Source organism: Ziziphus jujuba, chromosome 9, assembly GCF_031755915.1.
Source record: "Ziziphus jujuba cultivar Dongzao chromosome 9, ASM3175591v1".
NCBI lineage: Eukaryota > Viridiplantae > Streptophyta > Magnoliopsida > Rosales > Rhamnaceae > Ziziphus > Ziziphus jujuba.
This window is the reverse complement of record NC_083387.1, coordinates 30,231,894-30,247,486: the sequence shown is the minus strand read 5'-3', so window position 1 is coordinate 30,247,486 and position 15,593 is coordinate 30,231,894. Positions and strand designations below refer to the sequence as shown.

The following is a 15,593-nucleotide window of genomic DNA, read 5'->3' as shown; positions in this document are numbered from 1 at the left end:
CTCCATTTCAATTGAATAGTGAGGATCCAAATCCGCTTCAAATAAGAAGCTAATATCACAAGTCAGAGCAACCCAAGTTTGAGTAAGGATTTTAAAGGCTTTTGATTAGCTTGGATTTTGCAGTCCAATCAAAACACAGTAAGTGCAATTTGTAAGAAACAATAACCAGATCATTCACTGCCCAATATGTTATATAACTGTAAATCATTCAGTATAGCAACCAAGGTCCTACGAATCCTGGTTCGATACATCTAAGCCAATTAATTCACAACTTTAATACAAAAAACAACAAGGATGAGATACAATTGCACTTTAGACAGTACAAAACAACCTTCTCTTCTCTTCTACCATCCATCTGTTTCACTCCATTCCATGTGCATATGCTACACAAAAATTTCACATGGAGAGTATAACAAGCCATCTTAACCAGTAATCCCATGTCACCTGCATAAATATCAAAGAAAACAAATAAAAAAATGCCATGTCATGTGTATACAACGTCAAATTACTCGGAAGAAATCTCCCAAAAAATGCTATATACTTGGGACACATTTTCTTTTGTATCTGCAAGAGCATTTTAAAGGTCACAACTATGTAATAGTTGCTTAAGATAGATATCCAATTCTTAATTTTGTTATAAAGGCTATAAAATGATCACAACAGTAATGCTTGAGTCTCATAAATGGTTAATGTCCTTCCACACAACAAAAAGCACAGCTAGGTATTGTCGTCGAACAATTCCATGCCAACGGTAAATAATGCAAATTAACAGCAGTAATGCTTGAGGCTCATAAATGGTTAATGTCCTTCCACACAACAAAAAGCATAGCCAGGTATTGTCGTCGAACAATTCCATGCCAACGGTAAACAATGCAAATTAAGTAACATGAAATTTACACAATCCAGCTATTTTATTCATGTCAAGGAAATGTATAACATTTTGTTACTTCACAGGCCCCACAAGGTCGGCATGCTGCCTCAGCATTATGGTGTCTATATGGCAACTTTCACTTGTAAATCTCTCCATCTATTCTGCAAGATAATATAATCTGCTAAATCTAACACAGTTGCCATGCAGCCACTGCAGCTATTGCATTTGACCACAGGTTCCAGTGATGGAAATCTTATATTTTCAAGAGACTGTTATTATGGCACAGTAAAACCAGCAATCTATCAAGAAAAAGTTGGATAGCCAAGACTCAGGAAATTATACATCAGATTTGTTATGAGGGAATACAGTAATGACATTCACATTCATAACAAGGACAAATGACGTAGTATTGCCTAGCAAAAACCAAGAAAGGCAAAGAAATGAAAAGCAAAGACTAATCAAGGCAGCAACTTTACCTAGATAGGGAGATGATGAAACAGGAATATAAATTCCCCCATCTCGCTCTCTAGCATTAGTTTCCATATTTTGAATCATAGAAAGCAACTAGGCATATCATGCTATGGTAAAATAACAAGGGAAATTCACAATCAATACTGTTTAAAAGATCAAATAACCAAAAAAATGCATTTTGTATGCACGATAAATCTGTATCATCACTAACCTCCATAAAACAGATCCTTAGCTACTTAACCAGTAGGCATTAGTCAAACCCATCTTCCATTTATCCTTGATAAAAAAGCTCCTCCATTATTAATTACCAAGTACTCTGCTATCATAATGACTAATTTGTCAGAGCAAATTCCTAACCATAAGCTCTCAGCACTCTTCCTAAAAATTCAAGTTCTGAAATAATAATGTCATGCCGAGTAGAAACTCCTAGATGTGATATCCAGTCCATTCTCAAAACCATATCATGTGCATGCTCCAACGCATTCTAAGCCTAATAAAATTGTCAACTCGCAGTGATACTTTTGATATCAATGTTACAAATAAAAAGTGGTGAGGCTTATAATTAAATCTTAGACAATAAATATCATAAAAATTATCCTTCTGATCCCAATGAGAAAGGAGTTTGTCCGACAGAATGTCTAAACCATAAACCATAGAGTCAAGTGAAATGCAACTTCAGGGCAATTCAATCCAGCCTTAAAGTTGGAATGCAAAAGCTAACACAAGTGCAACTGACACAGAATAAAACCCACAAATCATAGCCAATGAAACATCTAAACACAACCAGAGAGAAGCATAACAACCAACATTGTCTCCAATTGTAAATTCAACAGTATTAACCTATTGATCGGTAGATTGCATCATCAAATACGCTAATATGATATCTCTAATCCAGAGCATGAAAAAATAAAATAGAAATAGAAAATGAACTACAAGAAAGGATAGAAACAGAGAGAGCAAGGGCAGGAATAGGTTAGAAAAGTTGGTGTCCAAAAAATCTTCAGAGTATGATGAGGTTACACTGTTCATCAATACAAGGATAAAAAAAAAAAAAAAAAAAGGGGAAAAAGAGAGTGTGATTCAAATTTACCAAGTGACGGGAAAAATAAACACCCATTCCAATCGAACTGACAAAAAAAGAAAGGTACGTAGAAGAAGGGAAGCTTACATTAGTTTTGTTCTAAGCCTGGGTTCCAGTAAGCGACTTCATCTGAATATGGTTATGATCAAGAGAAGAATTAGGCAAGGCCTCGTATGAACCCAATCTGCGAACCCCCACACCAACAGTCTTGGCAACAACAGCATAAACAACCATGACAAGGAGCATAACGAACATGACGTGGAGCAAGAAAAGCAGATCCAAAATGGCGACGGCTCGCAAGCTGGAGTCCTCCAAATCGCATTTAGTAGAGCCCTCGACGCCATTGACGACATCGAGCAGCCTATGGCATCCCTCAGGTATAAAGGCATCGACGTAGAGGGAAAGGCCCGTTTGCAAGACCCACAGACCCTGGAGGCAGAGAGCGGCAGCGAGAGCAGAATCGGCGACGAAGAGTCTGGGCTGGCAGGCAAGAAGGAGAGAGAGGAGGGAGCAGAAGAGGGAGATCCGGGCGGAGATGGAGTCGCATTTGGCCTGGAGTTGGGAGGTCTGGACGGAGGCCGCGGAGGAGGAGACGGAGGAGTGGAGGTAGAAGAGAGCGGCGCCAAGGGCGAAGAAAAGGTCGTTGGGGAGAGGAAGGAGGGAAGGGAGGCACTCGGAGAGGAGGAGGGCAAGCGAAAGGACAAGGAAGAGGAACAGAACGGCGGCGTTTTGGAGGGAAGTGAAGCGGTGGACTGGGGTTCGGCCTTTGAGGAGAGGGTCGGAGTCGTAGGAGATGAGGGTCTGGTGGGCCAAGGCCACGACCAGGAAGGCGATGAGGAGGTAGAGCTGCAGGTGTTTGAGGCGGTGAGACGACGACGACGATGAAAAAGGTATTGTGTGGAATGGCTTTGCGGAGTAAGACTGTGGGGATTTTAGGTGGTGCCAAGTGGTGGCGACGAGGTGGAAGAGTCCCAGAGATACCAGCCCTGTGGATGCGAATATTTGGTACACCATCGCCGCCGCCATTTTTTGGGGATTGGTTGTTGGGGGGGGGGGGGGGGGGGGGGGGGGGGGGGGGGGGTGGTGATTTCTTTGTAATCAATCAAACTAACAAACCAATCAGGGACTAGTACTACAATTACTACTGCTATTACTATTACTATTGCTATTGCCCCTCTGCTGCTGCTGCCGCTTCCAATTCCATTGCCATCACCATGTCATTGAGGATCTAACTTCTAATGATTTCCAAACTAGGAAGGAAGAAAGAAATGAACTGTGAAACAGAAACAGAGGGAGAGCCGGTGACCAACTCTATTTTGGACACATTTTCAAAATCAAGCCCAATTCTGCGTCTTAGTCTTTGACTTCAACCCTGGCCCATTACTCTTTTTCTTCATCAATTGCCTCCAAAACCCAAAATTAAAATAAAACAAAATACAATAAAAATGTTTAAGTTTCTGTTCTTTGTTTTTTTTTTTTTTTTCCTTTATTTTATCCTTTAATACTACTCCATTTTTTGAGTTTTTTTTTTTTTTTTTTTTTTGAAAAACCCATTTTTTGAGTTGAACGTTAAGGATTTTGGTATTTATAGAAGAATTTCAATTAGTCGAATTAATATTCAATCCGATTTCGAGGCACAAAGAAACACACAAGTGATCAACCACATTTAATTTCATAACTAATTTTATTCAAATGTGTAACCAAAATTATGCTTCTTTAAGTCTGTTAATTTTATCTAGCCAAAGGTTAAATTTAGTTAGATTAAATTCAAGCTAATCATAGATAAGATACCCATAAATACATGGAAACTACAAAAGGCACAGCCCCAGAAAGAATTACAAACCATTAAAATTACATTAACACAAGTATACATACAGCCAATCATAGCCTTTTTTAGTAATGTCTTGCCCCAAATTGAAGCAACTATTAATACAAAGCAAAACCACAAGGAAGCTACATCTTCCAATGCAAAAACAAGACATTTGGAAAGCTGCTAAGAACAATATCCTATACTAAATCCAATATCCAATGAACATAAAGCCTGACACATACACAAAAAAACCAATCCCCAAAACACTACATATACGTCCGAGGAAGTGACATCAACAACACATCTGCACATGCACACCAAGACTTACGGCATTGTAGCTGCACATTATAGGATAAGTACAATTAGAAAAATAATCAGCACCACTGCAACGATTGCCACCACCCACCAACACTGCAACACATAAAACATAACAAGATTGTCAACATAAGATTTTAAATTAAAAATAAAACATAAAAAATAAGAGGGGGGGGGGGGAGGAAAAGGGGCTTCTCATAAAGAAGAAGATAACAATTCAAACCACTTGAAATGAACTATTATAATAGCTTGGACTAAAGAGATCGTTCATTAACGTGAAATTAAGTGTGCAATTATCTAATGTAAATCCCATATACTTCCTCCTAACAGGCGGCCTTCCTTTTACAACATAAATTGTATTTTCATATTTTAACTTATATGCACATGCAGTAAGGCTAGCATAGGCAAGGGTTTGGATTATTCTCGTGCCTTTGACCGAATGACTCTGAATGCAGTAGAAGATTGATAATTGATTACCCAGCTTCCAAAAATAATATATATATATATATATATATATATATAGTTATTAAAAAATAAATAAATAAATAAAAAATAAAAAAGAAAAGAGTCCCTAGCTGAGAAAGCAAAAGGCACTAAACAACTTGTATTCAGAAAGCCAGCTCTGCCTAAGGTGTTCCACTCAGAACCCAACTCGGGGTTGGTTATTTGATGCCTGAGCTCAGTAGCAGGTGAAACGTGTTAAGAGTACTAACCCATGAGCATTTGGATTTCACACTTTTGGAAGCTTTAGCTAGCTGAACTCTAGCTTCAGTAGTTGCAGCAGAGGAGGAGTCTATGTTTGACTGAATGTCATCTGTTGTAATAAAACAAAATAACCAGATTGATCAATGAAAGTTGGCAGATGGCAAGAAAAATGATCCGGAAAAAGGGAAAATAGTAAATACCAATAACAACCCCCTGCTCATGAATGAGAACAGCAAGGTCCTTGAAAATGTCATTTGCTTGTCCAATTTGCTCTTGTATCTCTTTAATACCCTGTTCCCTTTCCTCAATTATGGTTTCATTGAAGGCAATTTCATTATCAAGCAGAACTACTCCCTGCCTGCATTTGTTATTTAACAAAGTAGATTGTGAACAAAGGCATTTTTCAAGCTTTCTACATGTAAAATGGCATATTTTTAGATAGGCACGAAACTAGCATAGATAGAAGTAAGGAACTCCCAGGTGGCCATAGATTTTATAAATTTACACTTTGATTCTCAAACCCCGAATGTAGTAAGAAAAAGTAGCATACTAGGTTTTGAAAAAAAAAATAATAAATGAAAAATGCAACCTTTGAGAATTGATATAGGAATCCATTCCATGCACATACTAAAAATTGGAAAGTGAAGAAGAAAAATGAGAAGTCGAGGGTGAATTTAGACAAACCTCTTTTGCTGCATAAGAAAAGGCTGGCGTTCCTGATCCTGATCCACAGCTGATTCCAGATGTTGCCTATGAGAAAAAATAAATAAATAAATAAATAAATATATTGAAATGATAAGAAGAAAAAGAAGAAGAAGAAGAAGAAGGTAGTGGATGATTTGAATTACAAAATACCAATAAAAGCCTGCTACTTATATTTATAGTAAAAAGAGGAGTGAGTGTTCAGTAATTGAATTAAATGAAATTAATAATGAAACTGAAAAGGGGTTACGCTGTAGATGTAGCAGCAGCAGAGGAGGAGGATGAGGATGGAATATAAGAAGACTCGCGTTGGGAGGCAAGCTGTTGGAGTTTCTGGAATTCATGCAAGGTTGTTTGGAAATCTTTGGCAAGCTTCGCATCTTCTATCTTCTTATTTTGCTGGACAATGGAATTGCAGATCATGAACAACAAAATTATTTTATTTTATTTTATTTACCATGTTATAAGTGTTATCATTATTCTTTCAAAATCACTAATTTAAACAATACAACCAAATCAAACATTACTCAATACATTGACGTGGGAATCGCGATCCAATTGGCTCAAAGATTTGAGGTTGGCAGAAGTTTCTTTCACTAATTCAAGGATGCGTTGCCTGGCGTTGTGTCTGCATATCAAAATTCAAATATCAAGTACAAGAAATCGCACTTTTACCACTATTTTACCACTAATACACGCACTAATTAGACAATAAAAAAAAACCACAAATAAATAATCAAATATAATTAATATTAATACGGTTAAAGGAAGGGAACGGACAGCTTCTGGCGGTGGTCGGGAGTGTCTTTGACAGTTCCGATGGCATCCACGAGGCGACGGAAACTGACAACGGCCGTGTTGATCTGGAATATGCCAGCAGCCACCGCCTGCGCCGGCGAGCTGGAGGAGGAAGAAGACGACGACGACGGCTTTCTCTGCCCAGCATTTCGCTCAAGATCTTGAAAGCTCATAACCCTTTTTTTCTTTTTTTCTTGGAAACTTGTAATAGATAGGCTCACCAAAATTTTATTTCTTCAATAATATATATATATATATATATATAGATATATTAATCCTCCAGCACCTGCTCATGCACCTGCAACTCATGTGAGTGTGAGTGAGGATGTCACTCTTTTTAATAGTGAAGCAAACCCAGCCACATGGAGTTACGAATGAACGAGCAATGGGAATGGAAATGTTCTACGGATGTTGATGGGATTGTTACTGTTAATCCAATGGCCCTTTGAAAAGTTGAAAGATATATATATATATATATATATTTTTTAATATTAGATATTCTTCCACATTAAGAAAAAGAGAGAGAGAGAGAGAGAGAGAGAGAGAGATTTCTTCTTCTCTTCTTGCGCCCTTTGTAAATACAATAAAATGAGCACAAAGTTTATAATTCCCAAGTCAAAACTTAACACCACTCCAATCTCCACAACCAAACCACCAACCAGTCGATAACATCTTCCACCAATTAAACAACGACACATACTGGTTTCTAAACTAATAATTTATATATATATTACATGTACATCCGCTTTATAATCAATCTCTCAATGGATGCTTCCTTCAGCTTCAATTGTCTGTACATAAATTGGGATAACAATTATCAAACAATACAATTTGCCAACATTTCCCAAAAAACACATACACGTTCATTTCTTTAAGCACCACCACATGTCACAATTTGGGGACCCTCTTTGAGACAGGACGCTCCTTCCTTCCTTGCTAGTTCCTCTTGTCTTTCCACTCTCAAAAGACTACTTGTTCAAATGTCTCTGTCTTTGATTCTCCCATTTCCCCCCGGCAAACAAGGAAAGCAACCTTGTTACAGTTCACTACTATCATTCTATGTCACAGTTTGAACTGCAACAGAGTCGCTCACCTCCTCCAAGATATTTGCTCTCATGTTTTTCTTTCTCAGATCCGCCATACCAAAAGGTAATCGATTTCTAACCCCATTTTGTTATTGTCTCCAATCATTTACATGTCATTCATGTAAAGAAATCGTTTGTTTCTTGGTATCGCCAATCAAAGCCTCGAACCATAATAAAACCCGGTAGAGAGATTCTCCACATTCATTTTACTGCCCAGACCATGCATGCAATCTTCATCTATATAGGTAGGTATATTGGGAGAGACAAAAAAAAAAAAAAAAAAAGGCTCATGTATGTAGTATGTGGAAAAATGGACTTTCATTTTGTCTCTTGCAGGAACTAGTATTTTATAAGGGCTGGTAGAGATGCATAAAGCTCAGCCAAGCATTGGAAGATCCAATTTAGGAGTTGTTCTCTAGGAAGCTCTAAAAGAAGCTTTGCCTGCAAAGAGGAACAGAAATCAAACAAGGTGAAACATATTGCTGTACAGATCTATAATAATGCCAAGACAAAACGAAATTTGGCTTAGTCAACTTTAGCCACATACAACATCTCGATCATGCAAACAAAAAACACAGCTACACAATCTAGTTGCCCGCCTGCGTCGAATTAGTGGCTCCATTTGTGTTTCTGTGTTCTTTTAAGAAACTAAAATGTCCATCCATTATTTAGAGCATGAAAAAGATGCGATCAGGGTGCCACCAATTACACAAGGACTACTAGGAAACTCCACATTGCAAAAACCTTTTCTTTTCTCAAAAATTCTTTTAAGACCGGATGAAACTAATTAACTACTTTTTGTCTTGGGGACTAAGCAAGAGTAAGAGGCCGAACAAAACAAACAAATATATATATATATATGTAATTACCTTAATTTGATTTCCATCAAAGACCAAAGAATTTCTGTGAACATCAGAAGCCATTGAATCAGTAATTAGCTTGAAAACCTTTGTGCTCATATTTGTTTCCATGACAACCACCTTTCCTGAAGCATATATTCGGGTTATTCCTAGGTCTGCTGCCATTCTCCTCACATAAAGCTTCTTCAACAAAATCTCCATGGAGTATGGTTCTTTTCCATATTGACAACGCAGACTTTCAGTAAATTGCATCAAACTCCAGATGTCTTTCTCTGCAGCTTTCTCTGCTTCATTAATTAATTCCATGGGGTTGTCCAGGTAATTTATGTACTCAGAAGGCAGATGAGGATTTATATTTGTCTCAACCTGACCAGTATATATAACACACGCATAAATCAGATGACAACAGTCGTATTCACATATATATATATATATATAGGCATCACTCTGGAGTCTGGACCAGTAGTGATGTTTCTATCAGATAAGACTTACCAAAAGATATATATATATATACCATATATTTTGTTCAGTTTAAAGAACAACAAATAACCACAATAAATTGCTAGTTTACAGAAGGATATTTTTAAACCTAGGATGGCATCATACTTTTTATATTTAGCATCTAGGGCAAAATTGACAGAAACAAATCCAGTTGATTTTCTAGGAAAATTTTATTCACAGAATAGGAAAGTGCAGATTAATTTGGAAAATATTGACCATTAACTTGTTTCCAACCTGTGAGCAAGAACCTTATGGTATGGACATATTTCCATTTAAAAGAAGCCCAGACGAGGTTTTTTGATGAAATTTTAAATATGAGTTGAAATGTAGCCAAAATTTGACTTATGGTTGTGAATACAGGCATTCGGCAGCAGAAAAGCTATGAAATAGGCATTAAGACTGCCTTTCTAATGGTCAATTTACTCTGAGGAGAAAACTACCTGTACTGAAAAATAAGGAACAGAAACTACACGGTGTTCATCAACCTGGTGACCAGAAATGAGGCCAGAAAGTCCAGAATCAGTATCACAAAAAATATAACCTCTCAAATCAGTCCAATAAAATAAATAAAATAAAAAGGAAAGATATATAGGGGTGTGTGTATGACACATATAAATGCGAAATAGATTACTTATGCTTTTTATCATTACAAAGATGGTTAAAATTGCAATTACAGACATCTAGATGATTTATGGACTAGAAACCCTGACGCTTCTCTCACAAAAATCAAAGACAAAAGGAATGGATCAAGAACCAGAACATACCTTGGACAGGCTTTCAAAAAGCATTTCGAAAAACAGATCAATTCCAATATTTCCAACATCCCCCGTCTGTTGCTCACCAAAAATGGTACCAAAGCCTCTTATGCCCATATCTCTCTCTGCAAGTTGAAAGCCTTGTCCAAGTTCACGGCATTCCTCAAGAGCCGCTAGTCTCTCCTAAAGCATGACCATGAAAGTGAATATTAGTATTTCACTTTGCACTCTTCAAAGTTACTGATTTGCATCTAGAAAGGCAACAAGAGGGAAGCAGGAAGGGAAGGAAAGAAAACTAGCATTTGAAACAGACATGACAAAATAGAGTACATCTGACCATACCAGCGCTTGATCAGATAGCAGTGTCTTATCCGGATAAAATAAGTATGCATGAGCTTCCTTATCTGCCCGTCCCACTCGTCCACGCAACTATTACCATTTGAAACGAAATTTAAACAGTATTAGTAGTTATCAAAAGGTGTTGAGAAAAGTTGTTCCACTCTTTTGTTACATAAGTGAAAGCAATCTAGTTAAACCAATTCATTTATTAGGAAATACAGCTGGTATCTTCTTTCTATACACACATTATAAATTAAATGGAAGAATAGAAGTAGCAAAAAAGCCCCAATTATATGCATGAGGCAATTAGTACAAACATCCACCCCAGGTATCTGCTTTAGATATTGTCATCATATGTTGCATATGATTAATAACCTGTAAGACAAGGAAATCACAAAAATAATCACCTGATACAATTGTGCTAGGCCAAACTGTTGGACATCCTGAATTATTATGGTGTTTGCATTTTGAATGTCAAGCCCACTTTCTACTATATTAGTGCAAATAAGGATTTTGATTTCTCCTTGTGCAAATTGCTCCATGGTTTCTTCAAGCTGCTTTGAATATTGCTGTGAAAATAAAATATAAATTATCGTACATAATTTGCACATTATGTCAAAGACAATAACATCAAAGCTTCAATCATTGGGCCTAATTTTAATTTCACAGCAGCTCACTAGAGAGAAATCAATTGGTAAGCTAAGGAAGAAAGTACCTTTCCATGTGCAATAGCTATTTCAACATTAGGAAATGCCTGTTCAAGAAATTCCATCACTTCTTCAAGTCCTGAAACATATGACTGGAAGTCAGAGGCAAATCAAGAAAGTAAAACATAGGAGACCATGAAGCATGCTATGGGGCTAAACCACCCGTGACCTCCCTTTCCTTGGCTGTTATCGTAAGGGCATTGCTTTTTTTTCTTTAGAATTTAAGATATCTAAATCAAAACATATCACAATAGACATTCCCAAGGAATCAAAAAAAAAAAAAAAAAAAAAAAAAAAACACATAACTCTAATCATTCATAATAATTCAACAAGAATCTAACAGCTTATAAAACAACAATCAAGGGAATGACATGTATATAGGAGGGCTGGGTTTGACTTTTCTTGAGTAATAAAAACATGTATAAAAATCATTAAATGAGGGGTTACCTTTAATACGGGGCAAAACGTAAAACACTTGGCCACCCCGGTCCAGCTCATTTTTAATTGCCGATATTACCTTTTCTTTACTGTAAGCTGCAAGATGGGTCTTTATGGGGACTCTTTCTGGAGGTGGAGTTGAAATCAAACTGAAAAGAGAGGGAGGACACAAAACTACAACAAAATCAAATTATGGGACCAGCAAGTGGTTAATCTAAACCAGAGTTGTAAGACAGCTTAAGTGCATACAAAGATAAATACGTGGCGCACCCATCTCACATTTATATTGGACACATAAAATGTCTATTATGCCTCAAAAGCATTTTTTTACCTCTCTTTTCACATCATTATTTAAAACTTAACATGGATTATTATACTTGTTTTCAAATGAATGCAGCAAAATATTGCTCTGCATGTGTGTGTGTGTGTGTGTGAAAAAAGAAGTTAAGTGAAAAAAGAACCTTCATCTGTATAGAGTTAAGTGAAAAGAGAAGCTTCTCTTTCCAACCACTCCCATTTCTGTGGATTTTAATTGATTGATAATGCATTGACTATCATTGTCCTCAAACCATATATGAACAGAATGAAATGGGCATCTGAATCCAGAAATAGTATTTTAATTCATGTCATTCTATGTAAAGTTAATTACCTAGCATCACGAAATCCAGTCAAAGCTAAATAAAGGGTCCTTGGTATAGGAGTTGCAGAGAGAGTAAGAACATCAACTGAAGTTTTGAACGAAGCAATTTTCTCCTTCTGTTTGACACCAAATCTCTGCATGGTAGAAAGAAAAGCTGAAGAAGAAATACTAGATTCTGTAGGTCAAGTAGGAGATGATTAATTGCACATTCAACACAAACCTGTTCTTCATCAACCACAAGAAGGCCTAAGTTATTATATACAACTCGATTTCCAAGAAGCGAGTGAGTCCCAACAATAATGTCCAGATGACCCTTTTTAATCATCTCCAGATGCTCCTCTTTCTCACTTTTGGTCTGCACATTGTAACATTCTGATCAGTAACAAATTAGGAAGTCAATTTTCCAGCATTTCTTCTCAAAATAAAACAGTAGGATGGCAATTAATTGCAACCTGCAGCCTGGAATGAAAGTTTTGGCCTTCAAATAAACTAATCATTACAATTTCAAAGTTAAACCTACTTGATTTGTCTTAATTACTAATCAAGGTGCAAATTGCAGATGATAAGATGTCTACTGCAAATTTTTGCTATCAAAAACTTTAACTAGAACAAAGGCTTGCATACATTTCACTACCAAATAATTAGGGGTGAGTTTCAGTAAAATACATATGCTTTTAGTTTAAACAATCAAACTCCTTAATGTTTCTGACTGTGCTGCAAACCCTGACTGTTGTAAGTAATAAAAAAACCAAAGTTTGCGTGAGTAAGCTATATTGTTGAAGCTTTAGTGAATTTAGGTAATTTTAAGGCTTTGATCATTATCAATCCATGTTATATTAACATATTGCAGAGAATTTCTTATTGAGATACTACCAGAGAGACATTTTATTCACAGTGAAGTTGAAATGGACACCGTATACCGAAGTTAAAAAGCAACCATTGGCCAGCCCACATCTGTCTTGCAAAGAAATTGAACTTGAATCATTTTTCCCAAAAATAAATTAAACTTGGATTGTTTTTCACAACTTTTTTCTTGTTTTCTCTGTGTTATGTAGTAGTGATCAACCAACTCCTAAACTAATTAGCAGAGAACTGAGAGAAGACTGGAGAAGTTTTTAAGCGTTCTCATACCTGAAACCGGCTGAGAAGTCCAACTCTGATATTTGCATACATAGAAAATCTCTCTGAAATAACATCAAAATGTTGCTTTGCCAAAACAATTGTTGGTGCTAAAACCATAGCTTGCTTCCCCGCTGAGACTACACAAAAGATGGCACGGAGAGCAACTTCAGTTTTTCCAAAACCCACATCTCCACAAATTAAACGGTCCATTGGGGTTTCTCTCTCCGTCAAATCCTTTTCAACATCAAGGAAAGCCTGAAGTAGGATGCAACATGTAAGAGAAAGTATCCATCCATTCAAAAATGTTAAAAAAGTTTGCTTACCATTTTAGAACAATAAACTCACCATAAATCTTTAGTAAACAGCAAAGACTTGTGAAAAAGAGACGTTGTATTTCAGTAAACATAGATAATGGAATATAAATCTAATGAAGGCACACTAGAAAAAAAATAAATAAATAAGAGAAACATTGATTCCACGTCACCTCCAAATACTGATAACAAGAAAACATGTCAAATAGAAGCCTACCAGGATGAATAATAAATGCTTAATAGAAACTTGAAAAGGAATGTGATGTACCTGTTTCTGATCTGGTGTGGGCTCATAAGGAAACTGAGCAGCAAACTCAGCCATGGAGGGAGTTTTTGGGTAAGGAAGGCGTCTTTGTTTTAGCCTATGCAAGTAAAGCTCCATCAAATCAACAACCATTTTCTGAATTGCAAGCTTTCCTTTTGTCTTCCTTCTCTCCCACACAGTAGTGTCATTCAATTTGCTCAACGTCCGAGGCCTTTTTGTTTCATTTGGGCTGAAAAGCTAACAGAACATTACAGAAGAGTTGACCCACAGGTGCAGAGGAATACAAGCAGAACCTTGGGAGAAAAAGAAGTAATAATTTATGTATTTAGAATTATGAAAGCGATATTTACAACATGTTCAATTTTTTTTTAAAAAAAAAAAAAACCAGTAATAGAATATTTTACTTATACCCATGTGTTATCCCCAACCATCTTTTAATTTAACGAAGTTTTTAATGTTTCAGACTATTTCTGAATCTCCCTGCCAATGAAATGAAAGACTAAGTAAACTCTAAACTAATTAGCATGCTCAAAAATTCTATAGAGCGAAATTTAACCAAAAATGAAAAGTTGGTATATTGTGGTGGAAATAACAAGATGAACCCCTTGTGAAGGAGACATTCAAAATACATAATAAAAAAATAAAAATAAAAATAGAAGAAAAGAGAAGATATGAGCAACGGACTAAATTTAAATGGAATAGAATAGAAATGGAACGAAATGAAATGAAAAAGAGAAAGCGAAGGAAAAAGAAAAGAACGTACAGATTATAACGATAGAGCAAACGAGAGGCCTGTTTGAGAGGAAGCTTTGCCATCCCATCCGCATACTCAATGAAGACGTACTCTGTAGGCAGGGAAGAACCCTTAGGAACATCGAATTTAATGCCCACAAATCGGCCAATCCCAACCTTCTTATGCACCACATAATCCCCGGAACGAAGACTGTAGGGATCCACCTTGTAACTGAATCTCTCACCGCTAGCCTTTTCTTTTCCGCCTTTGAGCTTCTGGAGGCCCCTCTGCTGCTGCTCCTTCACCAGCTGAATATACTTGTCCGCCTCTTCCGAGTCCATCACGCTTCTTGAAGCATCCCGCTTGCCGTGGTCGCGCCGAATTCTCTCGTTCAGAGCTGAAATTGGATCCGGGTCCGGATCCAAGGCGGGCCTTCCGGGGGACAATTTGGTGGGTCTGGAGAAGGGGAGCTTTTGAGTGTGGACGGCATTGCTGAGAGAGGCAAAGCTTCTGAATTTACAGCGCCGGCGACAACGGCCGAGGGAGAAGAGGCTCCAGAGGGTGGGAGTGGGAGTGGGAGTGGGACGAGAGGTGGTGAATAATGTGGAGAACACATGAGGAGGTGTAGGAGGAGGAGGTTTGAAAATGTCAGCTGTTATTGGGAGGAGGAGGGAAGCCATTGCCATTTAAGAAGAACATTCAGAAGAATGGTTTTAGAGGATAACGAAAATGGAGGGTTTTAGAGGGGTTTTGTTTTTGTCCTCAAAAATAACAAGACGAAGATATTTATAATTATATTATATTTATACCATGTGGAAGACACAGCGCCACTTCTTGGCTTTTTCAGATATTTCACGGTTTGCACACGTTGTTTTGGTCTTATTTTTACAGTAATAAGCGTCTCCACTTTCATTATTTTCCATCCTAATATTACAATTTACAATCACTAATTAATTGAGTTTGCTGAATTTTTAAGTTTTAACCAATTTCACATTATTTTAATTGCTTTTGATCTTGTTTTAATATTATAGGTGTTTTTTCAAACAATAGTTCTCAATTTGAATTCTCCATAATGATATCAAAG

The 15,593-nt window shown here is 37.0% G+C and overlaps 3 protein-coding genes across 5 annotated transcripts; all 3 read right to left on the bottom strand.

Annotated features, from left to right (window-relative positions):
• Nucleotides 1–143: 143 nt before the first annotated feature.
• Nucleotides 144–3,660, bottom strand: LOC125424138 (uncharacterized). 2 transcript variants are annotated; one of them, XM_048480652.2, is made up of 2 exons: nucleotides 2,511–3,657; nucleotides 144–444 (listed from the first exon to the last, which is right to left on the bottom strand). In XM_048480652.2, exon 1 carries the CDS (start codon nucleotides 3,447–3,449, stop codon nucleotides 2,523–2,525), a length of 927 nt encoding a protein of 308 aa, XP_048336609.2. In that variant the 5' UTR covers nucleotides 3,450–3,657; the 3' UTR covers nucleotides 144–444; nucleotides 2,511–2,522. The 2 variants fall into 2 exon arrangements, with proteins under 2 accessions (XP_048336609.2, XP_048336610.2); XM_048480653.2 differs by lacking the exon at nucleotides 144–444 and adding an exon at nucleotides 1,640–1,658 and having other exon boundaries at nucleotides 2,511–3,660.
• Nucleotides 3,661–4,251: 591 nt separating this feature from the next.
• Nucleotides 4,252–7,228, bottom strand: LOC107427997 (syntaxin-22). The gene is made up of 7 exons (XM_016038425.4): nucleotides 6,736–7,228; nucleotides 6,490–6,583; nucleotides 6,206–6,354; nucleotides 5,938–6,003; nucleotides 5,454–5,611; nucleotides 5,262–5,362; nucleotides 4,252–4,644 (listed from the first exon to the last, which is right to left on the bottom strand). Exons 1-7 carry the CDS (start codon nucleotides 6,924–6,926, stop codon nucleotides 4,579–4,581), a joined length of 825 nt encoding a protein of 274 aa, XP_015893911.2. The 5' UTR covers nucleotides 6,927–7,228; the 3' UTR covers nucleotides 4,252–4,578.
• A 271-nt stretch (nucleotides 7,229–7,499) lies between these two features.
• LOC107427996 (ATP-dependent DNA helicase At3g02060, chloroplastic) lies at nucleotides 7,500–15,285 on the bottom strand. Of its 2 annotated transcripts, XM_016038423.4 has the most exons (13): nucleotides 14,540–15,284; nucleotides 13,780–14,005; nucleotides 13,210–13,455; nucleotides 12,299–12,433; nucleotides 12,088–12,212; nucleotides 11,448–11,587; nucleotides 11,009–11,079; nucleotides 10,701–10,862; nucleotides 10,297–10,383; nucleotides 9,964–10,137; nucleotides 9,640–9,684; nucleotides 8,708–9,064; nucleotides 7,500–8,279 (listed from the first exon to the last, which is right to left on the bottom strand). In XM_016038423.4, exons 1-13 carry the CDS (start codon nucleotides 15,193–15,195, stop codon nucleotides 8,178–8,180), a joined length of 2,526 nt encoding a protein of 841 aa, XP_015893909.2. In that variant the 5' UTR covers nucleotides 15,196–15,284; the 3' UTR covers nucleotides 7,500–8,177. The 2 variants fall into 2 exon arrangements, with proteins under 2 accessions (XP_015893909.2, XP_060676261.1); XM_060820278.1 differs by lacking the exon at nucleotides 9,640–9,684 and having other exon boundaries at nucleotides 14,540–15,285.
• Between the last annotated feature and the right edge of the window lie 308 nt (nucleotides 15,286–15,593).